This window comes from Rosa rugosa, chromosome 2 (assembly GCF_958449725.1).
Source record: "Rosa rugosa chromosome 2, drRosRugo1.1, whole genome shotgun sequence".
NCBI lineage: Eukaryota > Viridiplantae > Streptophyta > Magnoliopsida > Rosales > Rosaceae > Rosa > Rosa rugosa.
The window spans coordinates 72,575,205-72,596,392 of NC_084821.1; the positions used below are offsets into that span (position 1 = coordinate 72,575,205).

General features: G+C 39.2%; 3 protein-coding genes, 1 long non-coding RNA gene, 2 other non-coding genes and 1 pseudogene across 7 annotated transcripts; 4 read left to right on the plus strand and 3 right to left on the minus strand.

The window, feature by feature from the left end:
- LOC133730045 (U-box domain-containing protein 35) lies at positions 1-2,100 on the plus strand. The gene is made up of 4 exons (XM_062157699.1): positions 1-739; positions 1,244-1,362; positions 1,450-1,565; positions 1,662-2,100. Exons 1-4 carry the CDS (start codon positions 190-192, stop codon positions 1,933-1,935), a joined length of 1,059 nt encoding a protein of 352 aa, XP_062013683.1. The 5' UTR covers positions 1-189; the 3' UTR covers positions 1,936-2,100.
- On the plus strand, positions 1,970-2,042 carry TRNAF-GAA (transfer RNA phenylalanine (anticodon GAA)). Its single transcript has one exon. It is a non-coding gene; the product is annotated as a tRNA-Phe (tRNA).
- A 173-nt stretch (positions 2,101-2,273) lies between the features above and the next one.
- Positions 2,274-5,947, minus strand: LOC133730044 (serine/threonine-protein kinase D6PKL2-like). 2 transcript variants are annotated; one of them, XM_062157697.1, is made up of 3 exons: positions 5,880-5,947; positions 4,263-5,334; positions 2,274-3,269 (listed from the first exon to the last, which is right to left on the minus strand). In XM_062157697.1, the coding sequence occupies exons 2-3, from the start codon at positions 5,210-5,212 to the stop codon at positions 2,384-2,386; spliced, it is 1,836 nt and encodes a 611-aa protein (XP_062013681.1). In that variant the 5' UTR covers positions 5,213-5,334; positions 5,880-5,947; the 3' UTR covers positions 2,274-2,383. The 2 variants fall into 2 exon arrangements, with proteins under 2 accessions (XP_062013681.1, XP_062013682.1); XM_062157698.1 differs by having other exon boundaries at positions 4,263-5,189; positions 5,880-5,942.
- A 1,772-nt stretch (positions 5,948-7,719) lies between these two features.
- On the plus strand, positions 7,720-7,792 carry TRNAF-GAA (transfer RNA phenylalanine (anticodon GAA)). Its single transcript has one exon. It is a non-coding gene; the product is annotated as a tRNA-Phe (tRNA).
- Positions 7,793-8,156: 364 nt separating this feature from the next.
- Positions 8,157-10,926, minus strand: LOC133730046 (serine/threonine-protein kinase D6PKL2-like; annotated as a pseudogene).
- Positions 10,927-17,568: 6,642 nt separating this feature from the next.
- Positions 17,569-18,233, plus strand: LOC133730049 (uncharacterized). The gene is made up of 2 exons (XR_009856578.1): positions 17,569-17,786; positions 17,865-18,233. It is a non-coding gene; the product is annotated as an uncharacterized LOC133730049 (long non-coding RNA).
- Positions 17,870-21,031, minus strand: LOC133730048 (phosphoglycolate phosphatase 2). Its single transcript, XM_062157701.1, has 11 exons — positions 20,838-21,031; positions 20,699-20,766; positions 20,520-20,612; positions 20,364-20,435; positions 20,211-20,282; positions 19,449-19,508; positions 19,310-19,362; positions 18,975-19,072; positions 18,790-18,889; positions 18,322-18,425; positions 17,870-18,230 (listed from the first exon to the last, which is right to left on the minus strand). The coding sequence occupies exons 1-11, from the start codon at positions 20,929-20,931 to the stop codon at positions 18,130-18,132; spliced, it is 915 nt and encodes a 304-aa protein (XP_062013685.1). The 5' UTR covers positions 20,932-21,031; the 3' UTR covers positions 17,870-18,129.
- Between the last annotated feature and the right edge of the window lie 157 nt (positions 21,032-21,188).

Consider the following 21,188-nt stretch of genomic DNA (forward strand, 5'->3'; position numbering starts at 1 on the left):
GGGGGAACGCGCGGTCAAACCAAAGCAGCTAGCTGCTACTTATATATTAATTCAATATCAATAACTCTGGCGTCCGTGGTTCTTGTCCCTCGATATATCAATATTCCAAACAAAGAAATTAGCTAGATAGCTTATATTGTTGAGACTTGACTTGATTGTCAGGAACCATCGGGTGAGTGAAAAATTGATATGTCAGTGTGGTTGACGACGAAGGAGACCGGGGCGGCCTTGCCCTTGCACTCAGAAATAGATCATGATGAAATTCATCGGACGAGGAGCACTACTGGCCATGAAGGAAGTGAATACCGTCAGCCGCAGCAACAGTACCACCGTGATGAAGATGAGTACCAGCTGCAAGGCCAGTTTCAGCACGAGTGCAATATCTCAAGGAATAGTGTATGGGAGATAGAAGAGGAAGAAGAAGAAGATGATCATGAGGGTTTGAATTATTCAATTGGAGGATCAAATACTAGTATCCCAATTGAGATCAAAGAGCTTTTCGGGGCGAAGCGCTACTTTCCCATGCCTTCCATCAAGGAAGAACAATATGATCATATTAATGGTCTGCCTCATTCTTCTTCATCGTCTGACATTGTTGACTGCGTTTATGTGGCCGTCGGAAAGAGCGAGTCAAGCATGGACGCCTTAAACTACGCCGTCAAGCAGCTGCTGCTGTCATCCAACACTATCCTCTATCTCATTCACATTTTCCCAGAGATCAAGTACATCCCAAGTCCATGTAAGTTTCTTATTCCATGATCAATATTATTTATTCAAAAATAAAAATCTCTGTTTCTTTGATCAATCAATTAGCTAGCTTATCCCTAAGCTGTGATCATTATTCTCCGTCTGACTTAGCTAGCTTAAAGACAAGAATGATATATTGATATATCATTTATATGTAGCTAGCTAGCTCCTTGGCTTTTCAATCACTCTGGCTAGCTAGCTCCCAATCAAGTTTTGCATAAATCACGGTGAAAACCAACCTGCCCCTTTGACCATTTACTTTTTGTTATGAATATATTGTTCTGATGATTTGTATCTTCTGCGCATGCATATGAAAATATAATTACGTTCCTTAAGCTTAAGAATTGAGATACACAAACAAGTAATGGCATATCGATCATTCGTTAAATCAGAGTAAAATTATCGATTACATGCATCTTGATAATTATTTTGTGTACCAATTATATCTTTGGGGTATATTATAATTCGTATATGTGTACATCCATTGTACATGCAGTAGGAAAACTTCCAAAAAGTCAAGTGAGCCCAGAACAAGTGGAAAGTTTCATGGCTCAAGAATCAGACAAGAGAAGACAACTCCTTCAGAAGTATATTGATAAATGCTCGGCTGCAAAGGTACTTGCATACAATGAACGATGGATCGATAAATGCCCCCGGCTATATACATTTATTAATCATACCTAAATGGATGATCGAATGCAGGTTAAGATGGATACTCTGCTGATTGAAAGTGATATGATCGCCAAGGCTATTGTGGACCTTATCCCTATTCTCAACATAAGAAAACTGGTGCTTGGAACGAACAAATCTAATTTGAGGTAAATTTAATTAAGTAGGTTAAGGAGTCATCAACCCTGCTACGTACTTCACACCCTCTTCATTTGATTAAACTCGTTGGTATTTGCATTTGGTAGGAAATTGATGTCCGGGAAAGGAGCAAGGGGAATAGCTGATCAAGTCCTTCAAAGTGCACCCCAAGGTTGTGAGATTAATATCATTTGTGAAGGAAATCAAGTGATGATTAATGACTCGCTTTCCCCACGTGGCATTGCCAATGATCACATTGCACCAAATACACTTTCCCCTAGAGGAGGAGGCAATGATGATAACCCTAACTCTATCCTAGACCGCGATCAGAGGAATGAACCCTGTTCATTCCTGTGTTTTAAACCGATGTTCTCCCAATAGTTAATATAAGAGCTCTGTACACATATGGTCAATAGCGGGGATAGCTCAGTTGGGAGAGCGTCAGACTGAAGATCTGAAGGTCAGGTGTTCGATCCACCTTCACCGCAAAGCAAATTGTAATTTTTGTTTCTCTTTTTGTGATATGAAAATCCAGTTTAAAAACTATTTCAACTTTTTAATTGTGAAACAATACACATGGTGCAAAACACCTATTCTGCAGGGATTTACAACCAATGAAGAACAAACTCCTTTGACCACAGAACCTTAACACCTGATCTGGTGCACAACTTGAAAAAAAGGGAATGGACTGATTCATCATGCCTACACTTCACAGAGAGTTCACGCAATGATTATGCAATTTAATTTTGAAAGTGTCAACAGGTACAAACAATAACAACAAACATACAAATCTTTTATCAGAAACCATTTCAAATCAATACAACTATTGCTAAAAGAAATCAAACTCTAGGTAATTATCAGAACCCTTTTGATCAGGAACTGATTTCATGATGGTAGGCGCCTTCTCCTTCTCAGTCGATGATATTATTGGCACAGGCATCCGCTCAATCTCAACAGGCTTTGGGATCTCAGGCGGGGTAGCACAACGTATCAATGCCCAATTCACGCCTTCAAAAAAGGGGTGTTGTTTTATCTCAGTTGCCCCTCGTTTGTATGCCAATCTGTTCTGGGGTTCCTTTACAAGCAATCCCCTGATGAGATCTCTCGCAGCAAAACTCACTACTGGTGATTCTGGAAACCGCAGGGGCTGACCCACAACATTGAACAATGTTGCTCGATTCCCAGAACCCTTGAAAGGAGTCTTACCAAACAACAGCTCATACAGAAAGATTCCAAAAGTCCACCAATCAACAGCACTTCCATGACCTTCACCCTTAATAATCTCAGGTGCCAAATACTCATGAGTCCCAACAAACGACATAGACCGGGCATCGGTTGGCTCTGCCATGAGCTCAGGTAATGGTCGTACTTGGTTACCAATTTCGTTCTTTGGTTTTTTGTCCTTTTTGGACTTGCTAGAAAACAGACGCGGTGAGAAGCACGTTGTAGGAGCTACACAGGATGGTTGGATGCAGGAAGGCGGCTCAATGCAAGCTGGCTGAACACAATAAACAGGGTTTTTTCGCAAGGGCTCAAACTCCATTGAAGAGTTGACGAGAGTTGGACTAACAGCACAACGGAGTGAGAGGTCAAAATCAGAGAGCATTATATGTCCATCTTCCCTCACCAGGACATTTTCTGGCTTAAGGTCACGGTAGACAATTCCAAGCATGTGGAGGTATTCCAGAGATAGCAGGACCTCTGCAACATAGAATCTGCAAGTTCAAATGAAATCAACTTGTTACCATCAAGCGCTATGCGAAGGCATGATTTAAGTCCCAGTTGACAAGCAGGGCCATTGCTCTAATTAGTTGAACAATTGCAGATAACAAGACATAGCAGCCTAACATTACATCAGTGTTGAACCCTTAAATCTTGAAAACAATATCAATCCTTGGTAGGATCACATTATTTACTAAAAGATCATATGATAGTTGAAGGCTGATGTTCAGATTCATCCGCCTATAATACAAGTTCCTAGCTTTTCTGAGGGAAGAATAGGAAACATCATTTACTCTCGGGATAAAATTGGGAAACCATATAAAGAACTTAAATAATGTAATAATACCAAGATTTTTTTTTTTAGAAGAAATAATACCAACATTGTTCTAGATAATATGCATATGATTTGATCAGTTCGGTATGGCTTTCTATATTTTAACCTCTTACGAACATAATGTGAACAAAAATACCCCAATGTGGATAGAGAAGTAGGCAACTGTAACACTGGAAATTTAAATAAATATATTTCAAACAGGAAAAGCATATGGGAAAGGCCAAAGGACATCAATAAGCCAAATTTGTTGTAAAATTTTAATGAATTTACAAAACTAGCAAGAGCATTTTATAAGAGAACTAAAAACTTGGAGCATTTTCATAGTATGATGTTTAATTAACCAACTATGCCTATAGAAATAGAATATATATAATTACTACTTAGCACATCAAAACCATATATGTTTACTCAAAATGCATCCCTGTTCAATTAGGCCATAACAATGTTAGAATCATATGACCAAGCAAATTGAACAGGCAAATCCTAACCAGATGTACTTCCCAAGCACCATATGTGGGAGAGCCCAAGATAAAGGGGGACTAAAGAATTTATCATTTTGTGAAGAGAAAAATAAACCTTCTTTTCTTTCTAGTTAAATTTAGTTTCTTAAATTAATTAAAGATGATATGATGTGCTAGTTTACTGAACATACTTTACTGCCTGCTCAGAAAAATGCTTTCCCGGCTGCCTCTGCCGAAGCGTGTGCAAGTCTCCTCCAGGACAGAACTCCATTACCAAGCAAGAAAATTTATCTGTCTCAAAGTGGGTGTATAATGTTGGAAGGAAGGGATGATCCAGAGACTGTAGTATCTCTCTTTCTGTCTGAGCACGAAGAAGCTTTTTACGACTTGCTAGAGATTCTTTATCCATAACCTTCATTGCAAAATAACATTTGGTTCCACTCAACTCCGACAGATAGACACTGCCAATATCCCCACAGCCTAACCTCTTTAGCAATCTGAAATGACCTAAACCCAGAACCCCATCTCTTGCTCGGACAGCTTGTATGGCTTCCCATCTCAAGTCATTTGCTTTGTGTGGCTTGCTGATGGTGGTACTAAAGCTGCTACAAGTGCTCTCATCACTGACGTCACTGCTTGTGCTTCCTCTACACATACTGCTCTTTCCACTATCAACAAAATTCTTGGCACTTCCGCTGGTCTTGGCAATACTGCTGGCTCCATTGCTAACCTTGGCTGAAACTGAGCTGTCCTTGACACTTGCATACTCTGATATCTTCTTTTCTTGATCAGCATAATTTTCCAGTGAACCTCTAGTCTGATTGACGGCTGAATCTACTTCCTTGGATGCCTTATCAAGGTTGGCTGACAACGAAATCGAATTCAATTTAGTAATCAACAAATCAGCAGATCCTGTTTGATTGGAATTCTCTGGGCTTTTATTGTCAGATGCTTCTACTACTGCAACAGGCTTTGATGAATTTTGTAGGAATTGCTCGGGAGCTAACAGCTCGGATTTGGTTGCTTTCATAATGTGTGTGGGGAATTGCAATTGCCTGAGATCATCAGATTCTACGGTTTGAACACCAGCTGCTTTTGGTTGCAGTCTCGAGGACGCTCTAGCACCAGGTTTTGAGGCCATCAGATTTCAGAGGAAATAAGGTTTATGAAGCAGATAGAAAAAAATCCACCATTGTATCTTCCTTCCACTTTAGCAACCAAACACAGTTCCTTGTCAACTCTCAAACAGCAGCAATAGTGAATCTAGAATGAGTTATAACAAGTCATCATAAATAAAAACATTTAGATGCAATAAAAAGAGAGTTGTTTAAATCAAGTAACAAATTTGTAGGAAATATGCGATCCTGAGAGAATCCCTTGATTAAGCAATAGAATGAGAGAGAGAGAGAGAGAGAGAGAGCAAAATGTGCATACGCAATGATATTATCCAACGAGTCAAAATGCAAACTTTGAAGGTGCAAAAGTTTCGTTTTTCAATTTCATGTTATAAGCAGCAGCACTAGCAGGTAGCAGGTAGCAGGTAGCAGCAGCCAAATTGGTAAAACAGAAAGTAAGGCCACATGCAGAGGTTGATGAGAGATGATGCTGAATGCAAATAGTGACTCACCCACTCAAGAGAACGAGAACGAGAACGAGGGGCAAATTACAATTACAGAAATTGAAAAGAAAAATTACAAGAAATTGTAACAGATCTATAAGGCACCCACAAGGAGGAACTAAAAATGAAGACAAGATTCAGATCTATAATCAGGGAGGTGTAGACAGATCGAGAGGAGGAAAAGCCAAACCTTATTTGAAGGGTCAGGTCAGGTCAGGTCAGACTTTAGTTTGCTGTAGAAACACCTGCTCGCCTGCTCGCAATCTTCATTTTGCTGCCGCGTGAAGAGAAGCTCCCTTGCTTTGCTTCAGACTCTGAGAGAGAGAGAGAGAGAGAGAGAGAGAGAGAGAGAGAGTAAAACCAAACCAAACCGGACGGACTGGGCCTCCGCTTAAGGCGCAGAGAGACAGAGGCGGGTCAAAGTTAAAGAGAAACAAAGCTTCTTCTTTAATTTATTTTATATTTTATTTTTCTCATTCAAAGGGGCTTGGAATTTTATTTTATCTTTTAGTTGGTATTTTGTCCCCCGAACTAAAGGGACTTGGAATCAGCACAGTGTTCATTAGCCTTCCGGCGCGCCCCAAGGAGCTTGTAAAAGGATTACGCTCGCATAAAGTTTTTACTTATTAATTTAAAAAAATTATTAAAAACACATGCATCCATAAGCACTACTCCTTCGATAATACATATTATAGAAAAGATTAATAATTGTAACTCAATTCCTATAAGGAAATCCCACCTGGTAAAACCTCATATATGCATGTGTCATTGACGTCAGTTCCTCCGAGTCAATGCCTTGCGGGAGACAATGTATATATAACCAAACAAATAATGTGTGAGAAACAAAATTTCATATAGTACAGACACCTATTCTCAAAACCATTCAATGGTGAGAAAAAAAGTTAAACATTTGAGTCATCGTTAATTGACGCCATAACCCATTTAGGCCCTAATTATAAAAAAAACACAACACACATTACATCCTCTCTCTTTTTAATAGAAATCGATTTCATTATAATCAATAGCCGCTAGCTAAAGTCTTAAACATATGCTTATATAAGATAATGGACAAAACTCTGGTACCTTATTAAGCAAATGGAGCTCATTATAAATCTATTTGAGTTTGCTTTTTATAGCTAACTTACGAACAAAGAAAAAATTCGTGTTATTTAGGGAAAAATCATCGACTTGCCCTTCGTTCGCCTGCACGCAATTGTGATACAAAACAAAATGCTACTTTCTAGCAAACAAAAAGGAGCCAACTTCTTATCCATAAGCCGCTTGAAATACACCAGTCAAACTCGAGATAATTATCAACTTCAGCATAATCATAATATGAATTAAGATTCACACTTAGAAACCACATCAGTTTTTGGCCTCCAAGTAGGTCAAACTTTCGGATCAACCCAAAGCAAAGCACTAATGGCGCGTTTACTTATTTGGAATAGAAAATAATCATGAATCAGAGACAAGTGGAATGGGAGAAGAAAGGAGGATTTGATTCATATACTCATCTCCCCCCTTCGTAATCAAATTCCTGAGTATTCAGGAATCGATTCCTGATAAGGAGGTGGGACCTACACTCATTTCAATTCCTTCATGCATGTGTTAGTAAACACAAGAATACTTTTACCCGGAATTATTCCGATTCATTTATGTGTTAGTAAACGCATGAATATTTTTACCCCGTAATCATTCCCTCCCATTCCAAGTAAGTAAACGTGCCCTAAGTAATGGATGAGGGTGGCAAGATGAATCTGAACCCACACGGCCCGAGTCCAGGGCTAGAGACCCAAACCCAAGCGAGAGCGAGAGTAACTTGCACCCATTTTAGAGTCATCTCAAAGGATTTATGCCGCCGCTCTCTTTGCTCAAACTTTGCTTTACATACTAGTTACTTCCTACTAATTGCTACATGTTCTAGCATTTATGTGAATGCTATTATTGGGTTTGATATTAGAGAAATTATTAGCGTGTTAATATTTAAGCTCTTCTACTGATTCTAGCATAACGTTCGCCTTCCATCAACAGCGGGGATAGCTCAGTTGGGAGAGCGTCAGACTGAAGATCTGAAGGTCAGGTGTTCGATCCACCTTCACTGCAAATTGTGTGATTGTAATTTTGGTTTCCTATTTTTTCCCCTTACAACCTATGAAGATCAAACAAACACCTAAACACCTAGTCTGATGCAAAACTTCATACTCCTTATTCACCACAGAGCCTTAGCACCTAATCTCATCTAGTACAAAACATCAAAAACCCAGAGCCTTGGCACCTAATCTGGTGCAAAACCCATAAAAAGGAAGAAACTAATCATGCCTACATTTGACAAGGAGTTCAAGCAATGATCATGGATTAGGTGCTAAACTGATAAAAAGGAAGGAACTAATTCATCGTGCCTACATTTGAGAGAGAGTTCAAGCAATGATCATGTAATTAAATTTTGAAAGTGTCAACAGGTACGACATAACAACAAACATACAAATCTTTTATCAGAAACCATTTCCAGTATTGCTAAAAGAAATCAAATTCTAGGTAATTATCGAAACCCTTTTGATCAGGAGCTGCTTTCATTATGGTAGGCGCCTTCTCCTTCTCACTCGATGACATTGTCGGGACAGATATCTGCTCAATCTCAACAGGCTTTGGGATCTCAGGCGGGGTTGCACAACGTATCAATGCCCAATTCACTCCTTCAAAAAAGGGGTGTTGCTTTATCTCAGTTGCCCCTCGTTTGTATGCCAATCTGTTCTGCGGTTCCATTACAAGCAATCCCCTGATGAGGTCTCTCGCAGCAAAACTCACAACTGGTGATTATGGAAACCGCAAGGGCTGACCCACAACATTGAACAATGTTGCTCGATTCCCAGAACCCTTGAAAGGTGTCTTACCAAACAACAGCTCATACAAAAAGATTCCAAAAGTCCACCAATCAACAGCACTTCCATGACCTTCACCCTTAATAATCTCATGTGCCAAATACTCATGAGTCCCAACAAATGACATAGACCGGGCATCAGTTGGTTCTGCCATGAGCTCAGGTAATGGTCTTACTTGGTTACCAGTTTCGTTTTTAGGTTTTTTATCCTTTTTGGACTTGCTAGAAAATAGACGCGGTGAGAAGCACGTTGTAGGAGCCACACAGGATGGTTGGATGCAGGAAGGCGGCTCAATGCAAGCTGGTTGAACACAATATACAGGGTTTTTATGCAAGGGCTCAAACTCCGTTGAAGAGATCTTGACAAGAGTTGGACTAAAAGCACAACGGAGTGAGAGGTCAAAATCAGAGAGCATTATATGTCCATCTTCCCTCACTAGGACATTTTCTGGCTTAAGGTCACGATAGACAATCCCAAGCATGTGGAGGTATTCCAGAGATAACAGGACCTCTGCAACATAGAATCTGCAAGTTCAAGTGAAATCAACTTGTTACCATCAAGCACTATGCAAAAGCATGATTAAAGTCCCATTGCTCCAATTAGTTGAACAATTGTAGAAAACAAGATATAACAGCATATCACTACATCAGTGTTGATCGAACTGTTAATTCTTGAAAACAACACCAATCTTTAGCAGGATCACATTTTCCCTAAAAGATCGTATGATAGTTGAACGCTGATGTTCAGATTCATCTGCCTACCATTCAAGTTCCTGGCTTTTCTGAGGGAAGAATAGGAAACATCATTCTCCGGATAAAATTGGGAAACCCTCTAATGAACTTAGATGATGAAATAATACTAACATTGTTCTAGATAATATGCAGATGATATGATCAGTTCGGTATGGCTTCCACAAATAAATATCTTTCAAACAGAAAAGCACATGGCAAAGGCCAAAGGACATCATTAGCCCAAATTTGTCATACAGAGTTAATGAAGCAGTATAAGAGAACTAAAAAACTTAAAGCATTTTCATATTATAGTGTCCAGTTAACCAAGTATGCATGTCTGGATATATAAGCCTGCTACAATTGTTACTTAGCACAACAAAACTGTATATGATTACTCAAGATGAGTCCCTGCTAAGTTAGGGCATACAATTGTTTGAACTTACGACCAAGCTAATTGAACAGGCAAATCCACAAGATGTTTTCCCAAGCACCATATGTTGGAAGAGCCTAAGATAAAGGGTGAATAAAGAATTTATCATTCTGAGAAGAGAAAAATAAACCATCTTCTCTTTTTAAATTAATTCGAGATGATATGAAGATGAAACAGAATATATGTGTCTAGTAAACTGAAGAGGATTAGATGATATTATGTCCAAGTTTACTAAACATACTTTACCGCCTGCTCAGAAAAATGCTTTCCTGGTTGCCTCTGCCGAAGAGTGTGCAAGTCTCCTCCAGGACAAAACTCCATTACCAAGCATGAAAATTTATCTGTCTCAAAGTGGGTGTATAATGTTGGAAGGAATGGATGATCCAGAGACTGTAGTATCTCTCTCTCTCTGTCTGAGCACGAAGAAGCTTTTTACGACTTGCTAGAGACCCTTTGTCCATAACCTTCATTGCAAAATAACATTTGGTTCCGCTCAACTCCGACAGATAGACACTCCCAATATCCCCACAACCCAACTTCTTTAGCAATATGAAATGACCTAAACCCAGAACCCCATCTCTTGCTCGGACATCTTGGATAACTTCCCATCTCAAGTCATTTGCTTTGTGTGGCTTGCTGATGCTGGTACTAAAGATGCTACAAGTGCTCTCATCACTGACATCACTACTTGTGCTTCCTCTACACATGCTGCTCTTGCTATTTTCAACAAAATTCTTGGCACTTCCACTTGTCTTGGCAATACTGCTGGCTCCATCGCTAACTTTGGCCGAAACTGAGCTGTCCTTGACACTTTCATACTCTGATATCTTCTTTTCTTGATCAACATAACTTTCCGCTGAGCCTCTAGTCTGATTTACAGCTGAATCCACTTCCTTTGATGCATTCTAAAGGTTGGGTGACAATGAAATCGAATTCAATTTAGTAATCAACAAATCAGCAGATCCTATTTGATTGGAATTTTCTGGCCTTTTATTATCAGAAGCTGCTACTGCAACATGCTTTGATGAATTTTCTACAGATTTCAGCAATTGCTCAGGAGCAGCCAGCTCTGATTTGGTTACCTTGATATTGTGTGTAGGCAATTGCCTGAGGTCATCCGTTTGAGCACCAGCTGGTTTCTGTTGCAATTTCGAGGAAGCTGTGGCACCAGATTTTGTGGCCATCAAATTTCAGCAGTAAGACTATTTATCAAGCAGAAGGAAAAAAATGATTGGTCTGCCCCATTATGAGCATCTTTGTATCATCCATTTTAGCAACCCCAAACATAGTTCCTTGTCAATTGTGGCAGCAGCAATAGTGAATCTACAAGCATCTCCAATAAGTTACAACAAGTCATCATAAAAACATTTAGATGCAATAAGACACAGAGAAACGGAGATCCTGCAACTGCAATTTAAAAAGAAGAAATCAAGAAACAAATTGTGAGGAAATATGCAATAATCCTAAGACAAGTACATGATGAAATAGGGTGAGTCAAAATGCAAACTTTGAAGAGCTCACTGCTCACAGTATGAAAGTTTTGTTCTTCAATTTACATTCTACAAGAAGCGGCAGTAGGGAGGTAAATCCAAATGGGTTCCAAAGCACCCACAAGGCTACATGCAGATGATGCTGAATGCAAATTGATCAAGGCAAAATTAGCAGATCTAGAATCAGAGAGATCAAGAAAGAGCAATAAGGGTAGAGGCAGGTGTACAAGGGAAAACCCCTAGCACCTTAACTGAAGGATGAAAGGGCAGTCAAGCGTAGAAAGTAGGTGAGCTTAGGTTGCCTCCTGGCTCCTGCGTGTGGACTGCGGAGAGAGAGAGAGACACCGAAGCGGACGGGACTGGGCCTCCGCTTAAGGTGTAGAGAGTCAAAGTTAAACCTTCTTTATTTCCATTTTCTATTCAATAATTTATTTATTTTGGTTGGTATTTTATTTTGTCCTCCCCCCCCCCCCCCCCCCCCAAAAGTGTCATTTTAAAACTTTAATTGGCCATAAGGCCACCAAAGTTTTTTTGTACACATAAGGCCACTTCCATGTCCAAGTTATTTCATCTATGACAATTCTGCCCCTCTACAAACAAAACAAACCGTCTCTCTCTCCCTCCCTCCCTCTCTCCCTCATACCTGTAACCACAAACCTTTATCAGGAGCTCTTAGACCACCGGAGCTAACTGCCGCCGGGAGAGAGTGATCGAGCCTATCCACTGTTCGAATTGGTCGTCGGGCTGCCGGGAGAGAGTGATTGAGCCTCTCCAAAGTTCGAATTCATTGTCGAGATCTCTGATGCAGGCCAGGCAGGAGGCAGTGTGCGTCACGGAGGGAATGGCTTCATCGACCATGGTCAAAGTCTCCTCCATCTTCCGCAGTGGCCAGATCGTCATCCTTGTCGTCCACACGATCTGGTATGTGAGTGCGGGTCGTGGATCTGGTATGCGAGTTGAGGTCAAAGCAGAATCAGATCGGCTAGATATGAGAGTCAAAGCGTGAGAGAGAGAGAGAGAGAGAGGGGGGGGGGAGAGACCTGGTATTCGTGGATGTTGAGGCGGCAGAGCTGTTGCTGCTGCCATTTTCCGGCGATGGAGAGAGAGCGAGAAGTGAGGTGCTTGAGTAATCATCTCACCATTGTTTGGAGCTTTGAGAGACCTAGGCCAATAACAACCACCACTGAGATATAGAGAGAGGGAGAGACTGCGTTTGCCGGAAGCAAATGTGCGATTTGGGCCTTACTAAGAAATCAGAAAAGTAAAAGCTAAATGGATCCCTAGCGTTTGCTCCTCTTCTATCCTCTAGAATCAGATCTGATTCCAGGCGCTGCGATGGAGATAGTAGCTTTCTATTTTCTTATGCTAGTATATTTTCAAACTAATGTTAATATATAGCTTATGTTTTCATTTTGATAGATTTCACGTTAGTAGCTCTTTATAACTGTTATCATGGTTTTTCAACAAGGTGATCGATAGTAGCTTTCTATGTCTCTGTTAGTATCTTTTTAAGCTGATGTTAGCTTTGTTAGACTTTGAGAATAGCTTTTGATTTTTGTGAGAATAGGTTTTGGTGTTGGTTAGTGTAGTTTTTGTTTTGCTTGATAGTAGCTTTTGTTACTGGTGATGGTGACAGTAGCCATTTGTTGCTGGTGAGAGTATCTTTTTGTGTCCGTGACAGTAGCTTTTGTTCATGGTGTTAGTACTTAGTAGCTTTTGATTTTTGGGAGCGTATCTTTTATTGGTAACCGTAGCTTTTATTGTTGGTGACAGTAGCTTTTGTGACCTCGCCAGAGGTTGCCGAAAATCTCATCAAAGTAGCTTTTGTTGCTAGCCACAGTAGTTTTTTGTGTTAGTGACAGTAGATTTTGTAGTCGACGGAGTTGGCCGGAGTCCCGTCAGAGTTGGCCAGAGGTTGGCCGAAGACCCGCCGGAGTTGGCCGAAGACCTCGCCGGAGAGGAGAGAGAGAATGGTTGTTGACTTTTTACTCTAATGACATTTATGTAAATATGTTGGTTTTTATATCCAAAATATAACACCATTTTAAATTTAGTGGCCTTTATGAGGGAAAAAAAATAGTTGGTGGCCTTATGGCTAAAAAAACATTCAAAGATGCATTTATATGTAATTAACTCCAAAAAAAAAAAAAAGTCACTGATTTGTAGCAGCGCCCAGGTAGCTAGGTCGGGGACGACGTCGGTTCCGGCACTATATATGCATGTATTTGTTGTTGTTGCTTGATATATATGGGAATTAATATTGGGGAATCCAAAGGATATGAGAGCTAGCTAGGCACCTAAGCTAAGACCCCCGATTTGGATGCATGTTGGGGTCCATTTTCATTGAACACACTGGAAATATTATTCAATTAAGCAAGTATGGCCCAAAATCTAAATTCCTATATATTTTTCTGATGGGGACGTACGTCTTGCATCAAAATCATTAATTAAATATCTAATCTAATTGTGTGTTAAGCTGATAACTATTTATGTTTTGTGTTAAAAAAAGAAAAAGAAAAAAAAAAAAAAGAACTAAGCAATGGATGTTCGATCTAATACGATCAACTAAGCAATGGATGTTCGATCTAATACGATCATCCATCATATCGATCGTATGCTAATTGTGTGATCATCATAATCAAATACATGCTTGTTCTAGCTTACACCTATTTTAAAAAAGGGTCCTTGACCCAAAGCACAGAATTGAACAAAAATTATCCCACTTACCCTAACAACAGATTTTTATTCTCATCTACCCAAATTAACATCAAATGACCATTTTGCCCTTAACTCAATTATACAATTACTTCCACTGCCACTCTCTCTCTCCAGACGCCAGCTTCGATCTGTCTCTCTCATCTCTCTCTGCAGAATCACAGTTCTTCTTCTTCTCTCTATGTCTCTCTGTGAAGCGGCCATGGAGTGACTGATCTGCTTCAGATTGTTGATATCGTCGCCGGAGAGTGAAACGTCGCCTATCATGACCTTGACGGCGGTTTCGCCGTCGAAGTTTCCTATGAAAACGGAGGTGATGGTGGGTAGGAGCGAGTTCGGCGTGTAATCATCGGAGCTTTTTAGACCCAAATTGGGTTTGGAAGATTGACGGAGCTGACGACTTCGTCGTTTTAATAAGAAGTGGAAGGCGGGTGTCGCCCAACCGGAGGCTCGTCCAGCTTCGATGCTCCGTCGAGACTCTCTCCGTCGCCAGGCTCTTCGCTCTCAATTTCGGGTCGGATATTGACCCACATCCTCACGGGCGGGTTGTTACTCATGAAAGCCTTGAATTTGATTTGAGTGTTTTGTTGTTCACAGTGATCGTTTTGATCGGAACAGGTTGGTGGGTTTTTAAGACGTTTTTGCAAGCAAGTTCTTGTCAATTTGGCTTCTGTTGTGAGTTATGAGACTGGGCCATTTATTAAAGATTGGGTCACCTGGAAATAGGTCTTCTTGTTTGTTGAATTGTTGATATCATTTTTGCTGCACTCTGTTTTGGCTTCTTTTTATATTTTAGTATTGAATTTTGGGTGCTTTTTCAAAGGAACGTGTTGTAGCTATAGATGAATATGATGCTGGCTTTGATTTTGTTGCAAATTTAGGTAATGGTGATGCTACCATTTTTATAAAATGAGGGCAGAATGCCAGGTTTGAAAGAAAAATGAAAAAAGAAAAGTTCTATTGGGGGGCAATAGAGGTCTATTAAAGGTCTATTAGAGGGTAATAGACGTCTATTGGAGGACAATAAATATTTTGGAGTAACAAGCTACAAAATGGTGTTATGCCAAGGGCAATACAGGTCTATTGGGGGACAATAGACGTTTATTGGGGGGCAATAGATGTTTTGAATTGATGTAGTCTCCTCGTTTTTTTTCTTTAATCAAAGTTTTATTTGTGTAGTTTTAGGAAGATTAATTACCATTTCGGTAATCTAAACGTCTATTGGGGGGCAATAGACGTCTACTGGGGAGCAATACATGGCTGATAGTCGTCTATTGGGGAGCAATACATGGCTGATAGTCGTCTATTGGGGGCCAATAGACGTCTATTGTCCCTCTATTAGGGGGCAATAAATGTCTATTGGGGGCAAAAAAAAATTCCGGTGAGATTTTCAGCAAATTCCGGTGGGCAGCAGCAGGTGACCGGTGACCGGAATCCGGCAAAAGTTGGCCGGAATCCTGCGACCGGTGACCGGATTCTGGCGGCCTGTGACGGGCTCCGTCGACATCTCCCATGGTTTTCCTTTCTCTCTCTCTCTAAGTAACAAAGGGGTGAGGGGTAAAATGGTATTAAAAAAAATTAAAAACAAAAACAAAATCTTAATGGGGTATTAGGGAAGACTCCCTTAGACTGTATTGGGTAAGAGAGAATTAAAAAAACTTAATGGGGTAAGTGGGAAAAAATCTCTATAAATAGAGTAAATGGACAAAACCCCTTTAAAAAATCCTTCATTACACTAATTCAGTACTTCAGTTGCATCAGTTAATCGATTCGAAAAGCTGTGACTACTTTATGTGTAGAGGGCGGGTTTCTATCATGCATGCAGCTGGTGGCATATACAGAGTTAATTAATTTAAATTTTGTCACGATCATGATGGTGGTCACAATTAATGGGATCTAGCTTATTTATAACAATAACTATGTGGTTCAATATTCATTACTTGGACAACTAGTGGATCAGTACTAGTTTAGTGGATCCAAACTCACATATACACAATCCATGCACTGCAGAAGTGCAGATAGCTATTCCATCCACAAATTAATAATTTATTAATTGCTAATTTGCTATATATCTATATGTACCACGTTATCCCTTGGCCCTTGCTTCAACGTTTTGCTATATATCTATATGTACCACGTTATCCCTTGGCCCTTGCTTCAACGTTTTGCTATATATTAAGGCTAAATACAAACTACTACCCTGTGGTTTAGGTCCAAAATCAATTCAGTCCCTGAATTTCTAATTTCATCAAAAACACCCCTGCACTTTCAATTTTGATCTAATAGGTCTAATTTGTTAGTTTTCCGACAATTGAGTTATTTAACTTGTTAATGTGGATCATATATGGCCTATGTTTTATGATGCGGTGTCAAGGTGGTCTGCATTGTCAATTTAGGAGTGAGTCCTACTATTAAAAATAAATAGTTTTTCAACAAATAATTCAACTATTTGAAAGAATATTAACGAATTGGACCTATTAGATCAAAATTGAAAGTGCAGGGGTGTTTTTGATGAAATTAGAAGTCCAGGGACTGAATTGATTTTGGACCTAAACCACAGAGTACTAACTAGTATTTAGCCCTATATTTTATCAAGAGCGAGGCCTCGCTTTGAAATTTCAGAGTGAGGTTATGGTTTATGGTCACTTTTTGGTCCACATCTCGACCGTTCAGTTTTTAGGTACTAATGTATAGATCATCTATGCAAAATTTCAGCCAAATTGATGATCTTTAAGGTATCTAACTCACTTAAACCAGTGGACGAACTGAATCTGTTCAACCTAAACCGTACTAGCTTTAAGGCAGTTATCAATGCCTTAACGACCATCAATTTGGTTGAAATTTTGCAGAGATGATCTATACATTAGTAGCTAAAAACTGAACGGTCGAGATGTGGAAATGCGACCGAAAAGTGACCCTAAACCCTAACCTCGCTCTGAAATTTCAGAGCGAGACATCGTTCTGGATATGATCTGTATATATATATATATATATATTATAGCAGTCATCTTCGGCAGCTCCAAACTTCGATTCTTTTTCCATCATAAAAGAAAGTTGTTTGTCAAGGAAATTTACTTGTCAACAACTTGATGAGTAGATGAGCATTAGCTAGTGAATATCATTTTTGTTCTTCATTAAGGAATGAATTAAAACAAATCAATTTCGGGCTTGAGATCTACTTTTATTTACCATTGTACAAGTTTGCTGGTCTTAATCGCAATCTAGCCATCCAGGTAGGTAGAGATGCATGAGAGAGAGAGAGAGAGAGAGAGTTTGCAGTAGTCGATCTGATGCAGAATTGCAGATGCATCTCTGTGATCAATTTTATTTTGTATTGAATAAAGAATGCTGGCAAGCTAGTTTCTAACTTCGCATGCAGTGCCAGGTACTCGTCCTCATATATATGCATGGTCTCCTTATTAATATAGATAATTTATTTGGGGTCATTATTATATAACCATTAACCAATGATTCAAAACTAGCTAGTATAAGATGACAAAAATATTGAATTTTTCACTCTTCGTTAGATCAGTTGCGTACTCACGGTTTGATTCGCTCACAGTTACCTCCTCTTTTGTTTTCGATAAGGAGCTATATAGCTATCTCTGGCGGGTTTAACGGTGCTGTGTTCCCTTCAAATAATATAACAATTTGACAAAGGTTTACATATCACAGACCCAATTTAACAGATCAAATAATACATCCAGTGTTACATTGCAAACACTGAGGAACTTCTTTACTTGCTAATGAAACCAAAGTATCTGATTTTTGAAGTACTTTACTTCAAAGAGTATAATCAATTCACCAATTTGATAAACTTTATAGACATACATTTCCACATTGCTAAACTAGGTAGCTTCAAGCCCCATCAAGGGTGGGAATGGGGTGGGGTTTGAAAAAAAAAAAAAAAAAAAAAAAAAAAAAAACTAGGTAGCTTCAACAAAATTTATAGCGCCAGTTCATTAATTAGAGAAAAAGAAAAGATTATTTCATTTCTTACAAAAAAGTAAAGACAATGAGAGAACCTTTTTGCATCACATCCGCCTCACCAATGTAAGTATCTAGGTTTTCTTTATCTTTCACGAAGAGGAATAGCAATCAAGATGTTTTATGAAGAAAGCATACAACACAATATTTGAGGCTCAGCATGATCTAAAATTTGGCCTCAAAGAATGTCCAAAGACAACTGAATAAGCTATGGTTGCATGAGTTCAAATATGTCGGACAACTTGCTTGTATAATAATCTGGATGAGTCTTATTTGAAGCGTCTTGAAGAGCGGATAGCGTTGTAACACCTGTTGTTGTAATTGATCATTAAATCACTACTTCATTTCATTAATCTATTGATGTTAATGAATATGAGCATATCACTCACAATTCCTGTACCTGAAAGAACGAGCAGAGTTCTGCACCCAGCATTCTGTCCAAACAATATATCAGTATCTAATCTATCACCCACCATACACATTTTGGAGCAACTAATGTCGAATCTGCAAAAGAATATAATGAATCAGACACCTCATAAATTGGACCCCTACATATAATTCTAGTTCTGCAAAGCCACAACAAAACCGTGTACGTGACATGAAGTTGAACCAAGGTAGGTCTACCATCAATCCTGCAGTTGCGTAATTCCAGTCTTGGCATATACTCATGTGATACCACCTAAAAATCACCTTTTCATCTAATTTTGGCATTTGATTAACTATATGGATTCAAATCAATTGACATTTCAGATACGGATTTCTTCTTTATGATTTTATTTTTCAAAAGTACATAAAAAAATATGAAATACAAATATATTACATATATATGTGTGATTCTGGACAATGATGCTTTGATAAGATTTCTTACTTCTTTAGTAAAAAGTCCATGAGGAAAGTGGACGGCTTTCCAACTACAATAGGCTCCTTCTGAGTGGTTCCACATATAGCAGCTACCATACACCCAGCACCTGAAAACCAAAAGTGGACAGCCAACTGTAAAGCCTAAAGTCACATTGTGTTGATTATTTTCTGAAGGACAGGACAGAAAAGAACCAGGCCACTCTTGTAAGTCAGTCATGTGTCCAACTGCATCACGATTGGTCGCAATGAAAAGGCATCCTGGATTTTCACGTATACAAAGAGTTCCATATCTGCCAAGTGAATAACAAAATTTCTTAAGCAAAGTAGGGAATACCAAATAAGTCTTGCATTTGAATCTCACCAAACAAAAAGGTTGTAAAGATGCTGACAGTAACCGTTTTATTATCAAACTTTTGCATTCTACCAAATTAGGAACTACATTAGTAGAAACTTAAATGTGATTGCAAGTACCAAGAATCATAGTCTGAAAACTAGAGAGAAGGGAGCAGGGATAATAACATTCTTACTGAAGTTTGTAATAGTTGATATACTGGTCAAGACCAACAACAACTGCTCCAACCTGAGAATAGGAGTTGCATAACTTTTATGCAATGCAGAAAGAGAAACTACAGAGCTAAAAAGTCTATGGCCAAGAGGTTACATTACACTTTTATCATGTTCAAAGAGGCAATTTGATTTCAGCTGTACTGTCTTTTTACCATCTTCCTGCAATGTAATGTTCATCAGTGTCTCTTAAGGGACAGTAAAATTAACACATCAATGTTGTTCATAATTCTCACCCTAGGAATATAAAAAAAAAAAAATTGAAAACAAGCAGCAACAGCTAACAAAAAGGGAAAATTGAAATCATGCTTGCACATTTTAAAAGGCTATAGCCAACTTGAATAATCGTGCATAGTGAATGTATGACCATCAAAGAAATCTGAAGAGTATGTCCCAGAACAGATTGATATAGTTTGACATGTATCATATTTGTAGACAAAAACACTGGGGTGCCAAAATGCCTTATCTGGCTTACTTGAGCTGACTGTTAAAATCTTAACAGGGGAAACTTCTTCAGGGAAGTTACTTTCCTAGGGCATTCAAGCATGCCCTCTCAAATTAAAGCTTACATAAAGAACTGCAGACAACCATATGCCACACACAAATTCACTAGGTGGCGAAATGATCCATCCATTCTTCAGTGGTGGTTTAACTAATTATAAGAAGAAGGACTTGTTATGATTTAGAGACCTCCAAGTTCTTAAGCTAGAGAGGCCAGGGGCAGAGATGAGCACTTGGCTCCAGTTATAAAACTAAGTAGAAGAAGAAAAAAAAACTCCACGGTCTCAAGAATATGCGTTTTACTCGAAAAGATAATTTCAACCAAAAAGAAAAAGAGAGGGAAAGATTGGGCATTAAGCTTACAGGGCCACCAAGAGCTGTAAAGCCAGCAAGCTGCAGCTCTTCTAATATGCCCTGTTCACCTATTACATAAACCTGCAAAGACAGACAGCAATGTGAACAGACAAACGGGAGAAGACGAAGCACAGAAGCAGAAGCAGCAGCAGCAAAACAAACCTTCTTGTGTTTGGGAAAGTGAATGAGTTGCAAGTACATTGCGGCAGCAAAGGATGAAGAGAATATCTCGTCCTACAGATTAATGGTTCAACAAGCAAGATACCACTGAAAAAAAGAAATTGATTAATTATGAAAGAGCGAAGAGAAGAGAAGCACCTCGGTAACTGAAATGCCAAGGGAAAGGAACTTGTTGGCGTATTGCTTTCTTGATTTTGTGGAGTTGTTTGTAACGAACACCAGCTTCTTCCCCTGATAAAATACTATAGATGTTTAGTAATTAAATGATGATTGGCTTGAGATGAATATCAGAATCGAGGGAAAGAGAGTGGTGGTGCCTTTGATCGAAGAAAGTCAAGTGTATGAGGCACGCCATTGATAAGCTTGTCGCCCTTCCAAATCACACCTGTTCTGGTTTGGTTCATCATGTTATTATTGCTCAATCAAACCAAAAAGAAATGAAGGGAATGGAATTACCATCGCAATCGAAGAGAAAGGCCTGGGTGGAATCTAGAAGATGCTTCACTTTCTCAAGAGACAGCAGCTGGGAGGCGGAGGGGGAGGAGTTCATCGTCGATGGCCTTCTAGGTTTAGACAACCAAATCGAACCAAACCAGTAAGCGGAGGAAGGACGACCGAAGGAGTGGTAGTAGTAGGACTACCCGTACGTACGTATGTATATTCTTTCTCGTTATTTTTAAGTATTTCCAGCCCACTACTTATTTCAAAATAAATTTAAAATTTAGCTAATTTAAATAAATTTTTTTTAATAAATTAATTATCTTCATAATGAAACACATCCAGAAACATTCTTGGAGTGCTATCAAA

Bases quoted from the DNA above. Each gene is read 5' to 3' on its own strand.
- LOC133730045 (XM_062157699.1), top strand. From the start codon at position 190: ATGTCAGTGTGGTTGACGACGAAGGAGACCGGGGCGGCCTTGCCCTTG. The intron at 740-1,243 runs GTAAGTTTCTTA...TTGTACATGCAG, and splicing joins CAAGTACATCCCAAGTCCAT to TAGGAAAACTTCCAAAAAGT. The intron at 1,566-1,661 runs GTAAATTTAATT...TGCATTTGGTAG, and splicing joins ACGAACAAATCTAATTTGAG to GAAATTGATGTCCGGGAAAG.
- LOC133730048 (XM_062157701.1), bottom strand. From the start codon at position 20,931: ATGAACTCCTCCCCCTCCGCCTCCCAGCTGCTGTCTCTTGAGAAAGTG. The intron at 20,436-20,519 runs GTGCTTCTCTTC...ATTAATCTGTAG, and splicing joins TTGGCATTTCAGTTACCGAG to GACGAGATATTCTCTTCATC. The intron at 19,073-19,309 runs GTAAGAATGTTA...TTCACTTGGCAG, and splicing joins ATCAACTATTACAAACTTCA to ATATGGAACTCTTTGTATAC.
- LOC133730044 (XM_062157697.1), bottom strand. From the start codon at position 5,212: ATGGCCTCAAAACCTGGTGCTAGAGCGTCCTCGAGACTGCAACCAAAA. The intron at 3,270-4,262 runs GTATGTTCAGTA...TTGAACTTGCAG, and splicing joins TTTTCTGAGCAGGCAGTAAA to ATTCTATGTTGCAGAGGTCC.